Below are 13,435 nucleotides of genomic sequence, written 5' to 3' on the forward strand. Positions count from 1 at the left end.
GAATATGCATGTACGTGTATTTCTTAACTACTTGGTCATATGGTAACTCTATGTTTAACTAAGTTTAACTCTTTGAGGAATCATGAAATTCTCTGTCTTTTAGTTGGAGTATTACTCCACTCTTTCATTCTATTATTGCCTCTTCCTGCTGATTACGCTATTATTGTCATCTATTTTAGCTCTATCTCTATACATTAAAATCATAAGACTTTTTATTTTCTTCTTATTTTGAAATAATTTTAAACTTAAAAGCTACAAGAATAATAGAAAAATGCCTATACATCCAGATCCATTAATATATCATTTTAATATATCATATATCTGTATATGTATATATATGTATACACATACAAGAAAACATAGGCACATTATTATATCTACATATTACATATTGCCAGAATTCAGTGATGGACTAGATATGTGAAATGATGTGAAAAGACTGTCAAATATGACTAGGTTTCTGGTTTGCATAATCTAACAGATAGCAGTACATTTCACTGAAATAAAAAATACTGGAGAATCAGATTTGAGGGAGGGAACCTTTGGGTTGGATTTTAGGTGTGCTAACTCTGAGACATCTTTGAGATAAGCATAAGATGTCAAGTCAGGAATTAAATACACTAGTCTGGTGCTCAGAGAACAGGTAAGGGCTATAGACAAATCTGGAAGCTATCTGTACTTAAATAGTAATTGTAGCAATGAATATGGATGATATCACATAGGAAGAAAATAGAAAGAGGAGAGCCTTAGACTCAATTTTAAGTAATGACAATATTTAGTAGCAAAGATACAAGAGGATGAGCCTCCAAAACAAACAGAAGTTGCTAGAGAAGGAAGGAAAGCAGGAGAATGTGGTCATGGAATCCAAGGGAAGAGTAGTTCAGGCATACACAATAGTGTCCAATGCTACTGACAAATCACAATGACTGAAAATGTCCACTGGATTTAAAACTACAAAAGTCACCAATGACCCTGGTGAAAGCTGTTTGAGTCTGATGAGCAGATAATCTAGATAGATTAGACTGAGTTATTACGAGGTAGAAACAATAAACCCTTTCAAGAGGATTTTTTAAGAAGGAGAGTAGTGAAAATATGGTAAATGAAGGATAAGGAGTGCAGTATTAAACAAGTTTTTTTTTCTTTTCCCCCTGAGATTAAAAATATACAGAAAACAATCTAGCTTGAGAGGGATAAGTTGTATATACAAGAAAGAAGGGATTGTTGGTGATCAAAACTCAACTTTGTGAACACACTACACAACTTGAATAGTAAGGGTAAACTTTATGATATGTGAATTTATCTCAATAAAGTAATTTAGGGGCACCTGGGTGGCTCAGTCCGTTAAGAGGCTGACTCTTGATCTCAGCTTAGGTCTTGGTCTCATGGTCCTTGAGTTCAAGCCCTGTGTTCAGGTTCCATGCTGCGTGTGAATCCTACTTAAAAATACATATATAATTTAAAAGCAATGAAGGAGGGGGAAAAAAGAAAGGATAAGTAATAGTGCAAGATTTCTGAAAAGTTAGGACATGATAAGATCCAAAGAACTGGAATAACTATCCACTGATAAGATAAGTGAATAGGCAGGCTTTAGATGTGACTAGTAGCAAACTGAGTGAATTTCTGTCTGGTAGTTTTTATTTTGATCTCTGAAGTAGGAGGCAAGGTCATCTACTGAAGGTAGGGATGGATGAAATAGGGAGTGTGCAAAAATAGGACGTTGGAGCAGAAAAGGGAAGCAGTTGCAGCAAAGAGGAGGAAGGCAAATAAGAAAGCTGAGGGCCCATTTGAAGCTGGTAATAATGAGTTTATGGGGATACTAACATCCTACTCAAAATTTTATCCATCTATGTTTTGTTGGCTATAGGCAAGGAGAAAGTGGACAGGTGGGAATATCCAGGAAACTATGTCTATAGTATAGGTACCACAACATCAGTTCATTTAGGAGTTCATTCCCTTCAAGGTATATATAAAATTGATGATTCTAAAGTAGTCTGGCCTCAATGAGCCTAATCCTCCTGACTCTTGCCCCACACACAATACATTCTTTCGTGTTACCCTGCAAGTCTTAAAACAGCTTTGTACTTCCTAACTGCTGTCCTCAAAGACATAACAATGAGCACTGAGGACCTATAATGTGCCAAGTCTCCTACCATTTTAGCCAATATACCAAACACACTATTCGACACGGCTTTACTCTCAGTCCACACGTTCAGCTGAGGAAACAGTTCTTACCCAAAAGCAGTCTCCTGGCCTGAACTGGTGGGTACCTGACCTATGAAGTGTTCTCATGCAAAAAAAGACTGCCAAAATGGGAATAAACTGAGGCAATTTGATGCTTGCTTTCAGGAAATATTGAGATAAGAGAACTGGAGACTTAAGCTGAGAGGACATACTGAGCCAATATAAGACAGAGTAAGTTACATGACATGATAAACACGCTAATTAAAAGTAAGCAAAACTTGGGGGACCTGGGTGGCTTAGTTGGTTAAGTATCTGACTTTGGCTCAGGTCATGATCCCACAGTTCGTGAGTTCAAGCCCTGTGTCGGGCTCTGTGCTGACAGCTAACCGCCTGGAGCCTGCTTCAGATTCTGTGTCTCCCTCTCTCTGCCCGCCTGCCCCCTCTCTCTCAAAAATAAACAAACATTTTAAAAAAAGGTAAGCAGAAATTATGACAAAGCAGAAATCAGGAATAAAAGCAATATATAAAACAGCAAATGAATTGCAGTGGCAGCAGGAAAAAAAGAATTCTAGTGAAGCTAAAATGAAGGCCATCTGAGTTATGTGAATGGCAGAGCACCACACAGGGAAGATGCAGAGACTTCCGAATTCCTGAGTGATACCCTGGGCTGATTTATAACTTTACCCCAACAGGTCTGGCTATACCACACTTCCTGATCCCAACACTTCTGGATTTCCATTTCTTTTATTGCCTTGTATTTTAAAAATAAAAATCCATTTCTTGAAATAGCCTAAGTTGAATCACTGGTCTTTATGACTAAATATTCAAAACCACAATAAAACTTCTGAGATTAAATCACTCAGGGGGTACACCTGGGTGGTTCAGTCAGTCAAGCATCCAACTCTCAATTGTGGCTCAAGTCATAATCTCACAGTTTGTGGGATCAAGCCCCACACTGACTCCACACTGAGTAGAGTCTGTTTACGATTCTCTCTCCCTCTGGGGTACCTGGCTGGCTCAGTCAGTTAAGCAGCCAATTCTTGATTTCTGCTCAGGTCATGATCTCAAGGTTCATGAATTTGAGCCTTGCATCAGGGCTTTATGCTGACAGTGTGGAGCCTGCTTGGGACTTTTTCTCTTCCTCTCTTTCTGCCCCATACTCTGTCCCCACTCTCTCTCAAAAATAAACAGAAACATTAAAAAAAAAAAAAAAAAGATTCCCTCTCCCTCTTGTTCTGCTACTCCCCCACTCACATGCACATATGTGCACATGTACACTCTCTTTCTCTCTCTCTCTCTCAAAAAAAATCTAGAACACCTGGGTGGCTCAGTCAATTGAGTGTCCTACTTCAGCTCATGAGCATCCTACTTCAGTCATGATCTCGTAGTCTGTCAGTTCAAGCCCCACATCAGGCTCGCTGCTGTCAGCACAGAGCCCACTTTGGATCCTCTGTCTCCCCTTCTCTCTGCTCTTCCCCCACTCATGCTCTCTCAAAAATGAATAAAAACATTTAAACTTTTTTTTTAAAAAAATCACTCAGAAGATATTCATCTCTAGCAGATTTTGCCTATATGTTCACATATCACCAAATAAGTCAAAAATTTTTCCCTAAAACCTTAAAAGAAAAACAATGATTTGCTTAAAATAATGACTATAAACTGAAAAAGTAAAATATACTGTTCAGATAATCGTTAAATTAATCTTGGTCAATTACATTTATACTCTCATTCTTCCCATCTCAGTTCAAAGAAAGGAAACACTTTGCCTCCATCCTTCTCACTACTAAAAGCATCATTGTCAAAAAATACCTCCTTTATGCTTACAATACATCCTATGATAATTTCTCCTAAACCCAAAAAGTAGTCCTACCTACTACAGTCTGACTCTTAGGTTGGTACTGCCACATTAAATTAAGTAACTTGTCATTCTAATTTTGAAAATTTATAACCTCTTTCCTAGTTTTGGGGTATGTGTATTATGTAGACTCTAGATGAACTACAATAACTTCTTTTTTTTCTTAATGTTTATTTTTGAGAGAGAGAGCATGCACGTGTGTGGGGAAGGGGCAGAAAGAAAGGGAGATAGAGCATCTGAAGCAGGCTCCACGCTGATAGCACAGAGCCCAATGAGGGGCTCAAACCCATGAACCATGAGATCATGACCTGAGCTGAAGTCAGAAGCTTAACTGACTTGAGCCACCCAGGCACCCATGAACCACAATAATTTCTAATCACATTTCTGGTTTATGCATTTCTAAATGGGTTGCTATATTTGATAAATATTTTTTAACTTTGGGGTTCATTTCCATAAATTTATTTTATAAAAGCAATAAAATTAAAATAGAAAAATATTTAGGGGGGAAGTATTCATAACTCTCTCTAATCCACTATTATCACTTAGTATTTACTTCTAAATTTTTTTTTTTAATGTTTTATTTATTTTTAGGAGAGAGAGAGAGAGACAGCGTGAGCAGGGGAGGGTCAGAGAGAGAGGGAGACACAGAATCTGAAGCACGCTCCAGGCTCTGAGCTGGCAGTCAGCACAGAGTCCGACGCGGGGCTCGAACCCACAAACCGCAAGATCATGACCTAAGCGAAAGTCGGACGCTTAACCGACTAAGCCACCCAGGCGCCCCACTTAGTATTTACTTCTAGACTATTTTCAGCGGAGATTTCTGCAGTTATAACCACAATATACTTGTACAATAATGTTCATAGTGTTATTATTCACAATAGCCAAAAATGTAGAAACTATCCAAATGGCCATGGAATATGGTACATACATATAAAACCATTCAGCCTTAAAAAGGCTGATCCACCCTACAACATGGGTGAACCTTGAAAACTCTATGCTAATGAAATAAGCCAGGCACAAAAGGACAAAAATTATAAATCCACTTATATGAGGAACCTAGAATAGGCAAATTCATAAAGTCTCAAGAGGAGAAAAGTGTAAATGAGAAGACAGAAATGGGAGAATTACGCTTTATAGTATACCCTTTTGAATTTGTTTTAGTCAAAAATATACCTATTACATATGCAAACAAAAGTAGAGGAGCAAGTAGAGAAAGAAAGTAGAAGAGAGATTGCCAGGAGCTGGGAGGGGAAGGAAGAGATGGGAAGTTATTATTTAAAGGACACAAGAGTTTCAGTTTGGGATAGTGAAAGAATTCTGAAAATAGACAGTGGTAATAAGCTTACAACACTGTGAATGGACTTAATGCCACTAAATTGGATACTTAGAATGGTTAAAATGGTAAATCTTATGTATAGTGCATCCAATCAAAAACATTTTTATAAAGAGTAGGACATGTCTGCTTTAGGCTGTGTCTGAAAGGATGACTAAGAAACAGGGATGGAGAGGCAGCAAAAGAGGAGAGTTCTAGTAAATGAGCTCATGCAAAACCAAAATGTTTAGTTTACTATAGGGCAAGTTGAGAAAATTTAAGTCAGGCAAGGCAGAATCACAAAGAAATCTGTGAGACATGGACTTTATGTTGGCAGTATCTTTAAAGGAAGACAGTGAGGCATTTTAATCAAGGGAATAACATAGTTAGATCTGCACTTTATATTTGCGGAAAACAATGGGCAAGAAGGGCAAAGAAGTCAGTTAAGCTGCAAAAGTAAGTAAGCATAATGAAGCTGAAAACTAAATAAGAAGGAAGGAAGAGATATAGGGGATTCAGGAGATAAAATCAATAGAATGGAATTTAATGGTAGAAGAGAAAGAGGAGTCAAAGATACTGGTTTTCAGTTCAAACAATTTTATTCCATTAACTGAGGTACAGACTATGAAAACAGAGAATTTAGGGAGAAACATAAATGAATGCAGTTCAGCCTCACCTTGTACTTGCAGCATCTTATTCTTTTAGAAAACAATCTAAGTCATTTAAGAATAATTCTGGAAGGGTACATAAACTCTTGAGAAAAACGTAAATGAGAAGACAGAAATGGGAGAATTATGTCTTATAGTATTCCCCTTTGAATGTGTTTTAGTCAAAAATAAACCTATTACATATGCAAACAATGTTAATAATTTTGTAAAGTTATGTAAAAATCAACTTTAAAAACTGCCCTAAGAATAATAAGAAGAAATCTGCTAACAGCTATATGTTTTGGGGGATATATTTAACTCAGAAATACTGACAGGGAAAAAAGACTTAATTACAATTTCTGGTTGCCTTCTTTGTCTAATTAACTGTTAATTCTATGAATATTTTTTAAGTGTGATAATTTCCAAATGATTGGTCAATACAAAATAAATCATTCCTTAAAGGCTTCTACTTACATTTTCCAAAATCTGTCTTTCCAAATGAAATGTACACATACTTAGAACAGATTTAAAACTCAGCCTTGATCTTGATGCCCTGATGTTAATGTTAAATCATAAACCACTCCAAAAGATATGTTGAGGGGCGCCTGGGTGGCTCAGTCGGTTGAGCATCCGACTTCGGCTCAGGTCACGATCTCACAGTTTGTGGGTTCGAGCCCTGCATCGGGCTCTGTGCTGACAGCTCGGAGCCTGGAGCCCGCTTCAGATTCTGTGTCTCCCTCTCTCTCTGACACTCCCCTGCTCACGCTGTCTCTCTCTCTCTCTCTCAGAAATAAATTTAAAAAAAAAGAAAAAGATATGTTTAAATCCTAACCCCTGGTACTCAGTGTGACTTTATTTGAGAATTAGTTAAGATGAGGCCATACCGGAACTGGGTGGGCCCATGGCCAATTATGACTGGTTTCCTAATAAGAAGAGGGAAATCTGGGGACACCTGAGTGGCTCAGTCGGTTGAGCATCTGGTTTCAGCTCAGGTTTGTGAGTTCAAGCTCCACATCCAGCTCGCTGCTACCAGTGCAGAGCCTGCTTCAGATCCTCTGTCCCTCTCTCCCTGCCCCTCCCCTGCTTGCACCCCCTCAAAAATAAATAAACATTAAAAAAAAAAAAAAGAGGGAAATCTGGACAGAAACAAGGGGGAAGATGGCTTATGTGAAGATGGAGGCAGAGACTGCTATATAGCACAAACCAAGGGATGCATGGGGCTACCACAAACTGAAAAGCCAAGAAAAGATTCTCCTCTAGAGGCCTCAGCGGAAGCATGACCCTGCCAACACCTTGATGTCAGACTTCTAGTCTCCAGACTGTGAAAGAATACATTTCTATCATCTGAATCCAGTTTACAATATTTGTTATGGCAGCTCGAGGAAACTAACACACTTGGCTAATTAATACCAATAGGAAATGTTTATCACACACTTGCCTTCATTAGTGCCTCCGTTTTACAACAGACAGCAAGATACACTATAAAAGATGTCTTTATGTCAGAATATAAACCTTACACTTACGAGAGATTCTGTTTAGCATTAAAAAGTTGGCTCTTGTTTTATGCTAGAGTATATCTAATCTAAGTTTATCGTGCTTATTTACATAAAAATACAAATGACATCGAAATCAAGAAAATAGAAATTTCGTAAGGAGAGAGGTTTGAAATGTTGCCTTTTTTGGAAGATTATCTAGAAAATAGACACTGTAGAATGAATACTAAGGAATAATCATATACCTAGTAAACAAAATGATCTAATTTTCTTATAACTTTCAAGCAGTTATCTCTTTTATAGCCTAGGGTGTATGTCCAGTTAAAGTCCCACCAATCACATTTTATACCTTAGACAATTTGTTAGAGAATACAAGGAAAAATATTTTTTGAGAACTCTCCTATAAGAACTAGTTAACATAATCACATAGGTACGCTCTTGTGAAAATGAGAGATAAATCAGAAGCAAGGAAAATATAAAATGTCATGAAATTAAACTTGTGATCCTAAAAAAAACATTCAAAAATAAACAGAATGATCAGGACAAAAAAATGAAAATGTATATTGGGTGAAGGGATGTATAGCAGAGAGCTATACCCACAACCCGATTGCTCCCACAGGTCCAGTACATGCTAATGGCTTTCTATATCATAAGCATCATTTCCTGGTTAGGTTGGTTTCTAGCCTCACCAACTGTCATACTGTCATATTAGGAAAACAGTTGGATACCTATATCCAGGAGATCTCCATTTTCAGTAATAACGAACTAAGTGATTCAGAGTTGATCTCCTTTCTAAAGACAGCTACAAACCAGATCTAAATAGAGGAAATATAGAACCAAGGCCCTAATAAGATAATGAGGCAGTACTAGACCAAAAAGAGGGTTGGAGGTGGGGATGCCTCCCTTGGGGGAGGAGGAGTTACCTGCTCTAAGCAGTGAACCTCAAACTTTAGCATGCATAAGAACCATTAAGAGAGCTTGTTAAAACATATTCCCAAAGATTCTGACTTAGAAGATCTGTAGCATTAGCTTCCATTACCAACAAGCTCCCAGGTGATAGTGATACTGCTAGTCTGCGGACCATATTTTAATTGTCCCTGATCTAGACTGAAGACTGGGACTGCAGGGGATGAGGAAAGTACTGAAATGATTTGGGGAACACAAACAAGGCCAGACTCTGTGTATCAACTCCTCATTCTATCTTCACCTTCTCACCTTCACCGATTCAACAGGGTTGGGATCCCACTGTCGCTTTTGGCCACTTTTACCTCGGGTCATCTGCCAATCCTCAAGAAAGAGTTAAGATGACACAGCTCTTTGATTTATGACAGAGGAGCACTTCATTGGAGAAGGGAAACACAGTCTTTTTATTTATTTTAAAATTTTTAATGTTTTATTTATTTTTGAGATAGAGCATGAATAGGGAAGGGGCAGAGAAGGGGGGGGGGGGGGGACACAGAATCTGAAGCAGGCTCCAGGCTCTGAACTGTCAGCACAGAGCCTGACACAGGGCTCGAACCCATGAACTGTGAGATCATGACCTGAGCTGAAACTGGACACTCAACTGACTGAGACACCCAGATGACCCAACACAGTCTTAAAAAAAAAAATGGTGCTCGAGTAACAGGTTTTCCATATGGGGAAAAAAAATCGAATTGATGCCTGCTTTACACTATTTACAAAAAATAAATTCCAGGTAGGCTAAAGACCTAACTGTGAATGGTAAAAATAATAAGGCTTTTAGAAGATAAAAGATCATCTTGATAACCTTAGAGTAGGAAAGATTTCTTAAAGAAGACACAAAAAGCACTATACTTAAAATTGAGACCTGTTCCTCAACAGATACCATTAAAAAGAGCAAAAAAGTAAAGTCACAGAGTGAGAGAAGATATTTGCAATCCATTTAAAACAAATGATTAGTATCCAGAATATTTAAGTAATGAGAACAAGACACTGATCCAATAGAAAACAGACAAATAAGAGCTAGCACTTTACAAAAGAGGAAATCTAAGAGTCAACAAATATTTAAAAAAATGAAAGGTCTCCAATCTTAAATAGAGAACTGCAAATTAGATCCATAACCAAATGCTATCAAACTACAATTTGCAAAAGTGAAACAAAACCTGACAATAGCCAAGTGTTGGCAAGAAGATAAACTCTCATACAGTAGGAAACAGTGTTATCTAGTAAAGCTGAAGATACATATACACTCCTACTTCTAGATTCACACCTTGCACTACCTTTCTGTGCACTTGGAAGTAAAAGAGCTGCGTTGTTCATAATTATCAAAAACTTGGGCAGGGGGGAATTCAAATGCCTAATGACAGTAAAATAGATTTTTAAAGTATGATATATTTTCAGTAAAATATTTTACTGTGAGGAAAACAAATGAATTAAAGATGAATGTTACATGAATGAGTGCACAAAATAATGTCGAGTGGAAAATGCTCATATAAATACTTATAACACTATATAAAGTTTTAAATCAGGAAAAACTAATTCATATTGTTTTAGGTGGCACATACACTAGTATAAAAGAGCAAGGATATTATTATTATAAATTTCAGAATTGTGGTTAGCTGTGGGAAGATGAAGAGTGTTAACACTGGTATGTGATGGAGATATTTTTGGGTGCTAATAATGTTCTATTTCTTGACATGAAAGTAGGTTTAACTAGCCTTTATTTTACAACTATTTTTTAAATACATGAGGTTAATGCATCTTTTTGGAATATAGTTTACAATAAAAAAAACATTAAAAAAAAAAAAGACAGGGGTGCATGGCTGGCTCAGTCGGGAGAGCATGCAACTCTTGATAGGAGTTCAAGCTCCATGTTGGGTCTAGAGCTTACTTAAAAAAAAAAAAGGGGGCAAATTGGCCCTGTAGACAGAGTGATCTTGTTGAAAAACTTGTTCTACAATTTACTAAGCATGAAATCTTGAGCAATTCATAAAACCTCTTGAAATGTAGGCTTCCTCAGTTTTAACATGGGAATAACTTGCATGTTGCAAGTTTTAAATAAGATAACATACATAAAAAGTGTCCAAAAGTGCCTGGCTCAATAAAAAGAAAAATAAGATTTCTCTGCACTAAATGACTCAATGCTGTAAAAGATCTCAATTCTCCCCAAATTAAGTTATAGATCCAACCCAAATCCTATTTTTGCTAACTGAAAAAAATTTCTAAAAGCCATGATTTTCCCATATTTACCAGTACTGGGTTTGCAACAGGAATCTACAGTATATATTCTCAGTGAGGGTGACATTACTCCAAAAGGGGCACAAATTAATTCTTATGGGTGAAAAAAAAACCTTATTTAAATGGCCTGTGGCCCTCCCAAGCTCAACACTACCCAACAAATCCTTATTCATTAGTATTTAATTTCTCTCATTAGTAAGAAGTTAAATTAACTAATTTAAATTAAACTTTAATTAATTTTTTTTCCTTAGGGACAGTGATAATGAAAAACAAAGGATTAAGAAACACTGATCTGTAATTCATTCTGAAGCAGCTAAATCTAATATGAGGAAAGAAACCGATGGAATGATCATAGTTTTGGGAAACAGGAAAATTAGCTTATAATGCATTCCATCTATCCAGAAGAGGTGAATAGGGAAAGGGAAAATAAATGGGGAGGTGTTCAGATTTTTCTGTAAACACAAAGTCCAAGTGATGCTTTCAAATCTTATACAGAAATGTTAGGAATATCCTTAGAACTAAGAATAAAATACTGTTACAAGTAATTAAAAATAACACACAACAATCTAGTGTTCTTTTGAGAGGAAAAGCCAGGAAATGGTAGCTGAAGGGTTTAAGAAGAATCTGATGTCCCTTTCTCCATCTAAGTAAAAAGCAACATTGACAAATTTATTTTTAAGATAGTTAATGCTTCTGAAAGACATATGGATGTCAGTAAGTTTCACTAAACTAAAAAATGACTGCTTAAGGATTTATTTTTATCAGTAATTATGCTGTTTGGGGCAAATGAATTGCTTTCAATTTTGACCAACATCTTTCTCAAGTTTTTCCCTTTTTAAAAAAGAGTATTTGGGGCACCTGGGTGGCTCCGTCAGTTAAGTGTCTGACTTCAGTTCAGATCATGATCTCACGGTTCGTGGGTTCGAGCCCCGCATCGGGCTCCGTGCTGACAGCCAGCTCAGAGCCTGGAGGCTGTTTCAGATTCTGAATCTCCCTCTCTCTCTGACCCTCCCCTGCTCACGCTCTCTCTCTCTCTCTCTCTGTGTCAGAAATAAATAAAACATTAAAAAAAAAAAAGTATTTTTCATACCTGTACTTTCAATTCCCTTCTCTGTCCTAAATCTTATATAATTCCCTCAGACAAATCTCCCTCCTGTCTCTATTCTATCTGAATAGGAAATGACTGAAGTAGTCATGATGTTAAGAGAAGTAAAACAACTTGGGTTTGTTCCAGACTACCAAGGGAACCAGTGGTCCAACACAGGTCTCCCTGTTCCAAGACCAAGCACTACTGACCACAGTTTACTAATACTATGCTCAAGCTTTGAGGCTGATTCTGTAACTGATTTCTTCCTTAAGAGTGTAGAACTCTCTGATCAACTGAGTTTTCCAAACTTACTACAAGTAAACTAAAAAAGGGAAAGGGTAATCAGTTTCCAGACATGAGACAATTAAAAATAAACACATGTATTAAAAATATATGAAAAATTAAAAAGAAAATCCTTCCCATGACAAAGCAAGTACAGTTCAGGAAAGATATTAATGAGAAAATATATAAAAATTTTAAGATTTTATTTAGTTTAAAGTAATTTTTATACCCAATGTGGGGCTTCAACCTACAACCCCAAGATCAAGGGTCATACTCTCCACTGACCAAGCCAGTCAGGTGCCCCAAGAAAGTATATGACTAAGGCCATCACTTTTTTAATGTAAAAGACAATTTGATCATACATAAACTAAAAGCCTCAAACCTGATTTTGAAGCATTAATTACATTACTAATAATTTCTCACTACAATGTGATAAAAAATACATTTGAATACTAAAGACAATGACATGTGCTTTCATTCCATAAAGGACTAAAATTATCTGACACTACATTCATTCAGTCAAACTCCTATGGAAGACTGATTCCTTGTATAAATAACTTCTTCAAATTCAGAAACTCATATTCATTCATTTCTCTAAATCCATAAGTTTTTCATCAGAAAACCATACTTGACTAACACTAAAACTTGAGGATATACATTGTGACCATGTAAATACTCAATATTCCTGCCAAATATGCCTTGCTAAGAACATCTTAAAAAGCCTGTCATCATGACCCTTTGTTGCCAAAAGAAAATGAAGTTTCTCCATGATGTTTTAATGGAAATTATGCTTGGATTCTAAAGTTTCATAACAATATTAGGTATTTTATTTTATTAGATGCATTATTGTAAAAAATAATTTAAAAAATGAACTCAAGTAGCAAAGAAGCTGTAAATTTTTACTTACATATTCAGGTTTTAATTTTTTATCTCCTCCTCTCACCGCCACTTTTTCTAGTTTATCTATAATGGGCCCAATCATTTCCTCATCTTTAAGCTGAAGCTCTTCGTGTATTATTTCTATATCTCGAATAGGATCTACACTTCCTTCAACATGCGTGATATCATCATCTTCAAACGCACCTAAAATGAATTAAAGAGAAGCAATCCAATAAACAATATAAGAAGGCCATTATTAGAATGAGTAAAGATTCCTAGAAGGTCAACAATTTATTCAAATTATTCTGAATTCTTTCAAGTAGGACACAGTATTTTTTGTACTATTTAGTAATATTTAGGGTATTAGCAACAAAAACAGTAATTCAAGAGCCTCAACATTTCAAAAACTGATTGAAATAAAAAATAAATAAATAAAATAAAATTTCTCTCTTTTCAGAAAGAAAATTATGCTCCAGACCTACTGCTATTTTCAGGTTTGGT

The 13,435-nt window shown here is 36.4% G+C and overlaps 1 protein-coding gene across 2 annotated transcripts in view; it reads right to left on the minus strand.

Annotated features, from left to right (window-relative positions):
* OLA1 (Obg like ATPase 1) overlaps positions 1-13,435 on the minus strand; it is a 162,400-nt gene that overhangs the window by 59,405 nt on the left and 89,560 nt on the right. For both annotated transcript variants that reach the window (XM_039239204.1, XM_039239205.1), the window contains exon 5: positions 12,963-13,138. In XM_039239204.1, coding sequence (XP_039095135.1) covers positions 12,963-13,138 — 176 coding nt within the window. The remainder of the gene's footprint in view (positions 1-12,962; positions 13,139-13,435) is intronic.

This window comes from Hyaena hyaena, unplaced genomic scaffold, assembly GCF_003009895.1.
Source record: "Hyaena hyaena isolate Hyena2069 unplaced genomic scaffold, ASM300989v1 scaffold_154, whole genome shotgun sequence".
In the NCBI taxonomy this organism is placed as follows: Eukaryota; Metazoa; Chordata; class Mammalia; order Carnivora; family Hyaenidae; genus Hyaena; species Hyaena hyaena.